The sequence below is a fragment of the Rhagoletis pomonella genome, unplaced genomic scaffold (assembly GCF_013731165.1).
Source record: "Rhagoletis pomonella isolate Grant_MI unplaced genomic scaffold, Rhpom_1.0 Rhpom_scaffold_00648, whole genome shotgun sequence".
Taxonomy (NCBI): Eukaryota; Metazoa; Arthropoda; class Insecta; order Diptera; family Tephritidae; genus Rhagoletis; species Rhagoletis pomonella.
The window spans coordinates 38,593-41,068 of NW_023459202.1; the positions used below are offsets into that span (position 1 = coordinate 38,593).

General features: G+C 38.2%; 1 protein-coding gene across 1 annotated transcript in view; it reads right to left on the reverse strand.

The window, feature by feature from the left end:
- Window positions 1-2,476, reverse strand: part of LOC118751312 (putative glycerol kinase 5) — a 35,260-nt gene that overhangs the window by 22,407 nt on the left and 10,377 nt on the right. Inside the window, exon 2 of the mRNA XM_036486090.1 lies at window positions 1,715-1,808. Within this exon, the coding sequence (XP_036341983.1) occupies window positions 1,715-1,808 (94 nt within the window). The remainder of the gene's footprint in view (window positions 1-1,714; window positions 1,809-2,476) is intronic.

The following is a 2,476-nucleotide window of genomic DNA, read 5'->3' on the forward strand; positions in this document are numbered from 1 at the left end:
CTTTTTAGTCCATTTATAAAAGCGTTGTATATTAAAAAGTTTTTTTTATATTATTTATTTTCTACTTTTTAGTCCTGTCTGAATAAAATTTTGCAATAGATATTAAAATAATTCAACGATATTAATAGAAAGGTGCACACACAAGCATTTACATATGTATGTACATACAAACGAGCACCAATTAATTTTATTTAAAGAAATGGCGTGTCGTCTATTTCCGCCGATATGCGTGTATAAACCCTCCTCAAGGTCTAGCCAAAAAGCCAGCAACTCACACAACACGTTCCCCAGAGCAATTCGCTCGAGAAAGTGGTACCCGGCACACGTAATACGCGGCACACAGCACAACAATCCGCCAAAACAGGCAACCCGGCCCAAAATTACCACCGTAGAAGGCAGAAGGCAGTGCAGGAGCCCAAGAATTACCCTTAAAACGGCCACAGGAGCTTAAAAAAACCAACTGGTCCCCAACTGGTCCAAAGGTAAGTAGTTTCGGACTAGTCCCAAACTGGTTCCCAACTGGTTTCCGGACTGGTCCCCGACTGGTTACCAACTGGTCCCACGAACTAGTTACCAACTGGTCCCAAAGTGGTTACCAACTGGTCCACCTATACCTCAAGTGGTCTACAAGTCACTTCACTTACAAAGCATTCGATTTAGTTGACAATAGTCAAACTACATAACGTAGACCTAAAATTTCTACAGCGAAAGTAGAACTTAGAAATCGATTTTAAGCGGTCGTTATTCATATACCCACATACATACATACATATATTACTTTTCATATCAATTCAAGTGTAATACATGCGCCCAACGCTTTTCATTTTCAATTTCAAAAGTTATCAAAACAAATTCTATGGGACTGAGAAATATTATTTTCTACTTTTTAGTCCATTTATAAAAGCGTTGTATATTAAAAAGTTTTTTTTATATTATTTATTTTCTCCTTTTTAGTCCTGTATGAATAAAAGTTTGCAATAGATATTAAAATAATTCAACGATATTAATAGAAAGGTGCACACACATGCATTTACATATGTATGTACATACGAACGAGCACCAATTAATTTTATTTAAAGAATTGACGTGTCGTCTATTTCCGGTGTAGCAAACGGCGACATCTAGATGTCATCTACCTCGCCCTATTCACTACAGCTATCGCCCTATGCACTACTTCACTACAGATGTCGCCCTATTCACTATGCTTTTTTATAGGAGCTTTTCAAAGCTTTGCTTTATGGTGTCGGACACACAACATTTGAAAGCTTCTGGATCCACAACATTGCAAGTTGATAAAAGCGTTGTAATAAAGTCGACTCTAAAGTAAGTTCCAGCTTTTTTGACATACATATATCGTCCCTCGAATAAAGAAACAGTGTAAATGCCACATACACTATTATTCGATAATTGCACCATTGGATAGACAATCCTTTAATCTATTAGAAAAATCTTTAGTTTTCTTAAATATCCCTTTGGCTCACTAATTTATTCCCGAAAAACGAAATTGTATTTGTATGGTTTGTAATGGTTTGTAAAAACTTCCAATTCGTTTTTCTCAAAACTATACTTTTCATGTTACACTATTTCATTATTCCAGCGACGATATCTCATTGTAAATTGTGTCAAAAAGTTGCAACTGCGATTACTTTAAGACTTTATTAAAACTTTACTTTGACTATAACCACGAGCTAATATTTTTTAATTCTCTGCTCACCTATAACTGCCCTGTTTACAACGCTGACGATTTGAGCCCACAGCGTTTCTGGTTCAATTTCAAAGTGCCCCGGTTGAGGGTTCAGCAATTTGACCTGCATAGAAGTGTATTATATTTAGTTGTACTCAATCTTTGCATTTCAACATTTCATATCTAAAGAGTCGAGGTTTTCAATTCAATTCAGCGATAAATTATACAAATTTACATGCGGTGTTTATGGCGCAGTGATTAACGGTGCCATAAGGCTCGATACATGACCAAGCAAATTCGTATCGCGCGAAGCGTTTAAAATCGCTGCTAGCGGTCAATTATACGGTGTTCGCAGGAGGCGATTTTCCAGGCAATTTTAGAGGCGAATCAATAGTTGTCTGCACCCCAACTGCATGGGAAGCGATTAGTTGAAAACCCGTTCACACCAGGCGATTTTCGCTTTCAACTAAAAGTTGCCTGTAAAATCGCCTCAAGCGAACACCGTATTACACAAACTCTTATGGCGGTATCAATCGCACCATCATAAACACCGCCATATGAGTTTGTATAGTTGATCGCTGGTAATGGTTTTAATCGCACCGCGCGACGCCAATCCGCTAGGTCATGTACCTAGCCCAGGGCTGGCGAAACTTTATACCAGGCATGCCCAGCGCAGGGCACTTGCTTATGGAGTTCTGCCAGCGTAAGGCATACCTGCTTTATACATACACGTGCCATTATTTTCAAAGAATTATAGAATTATTCAATGTACCCATGACGTGCGAAAAAGAA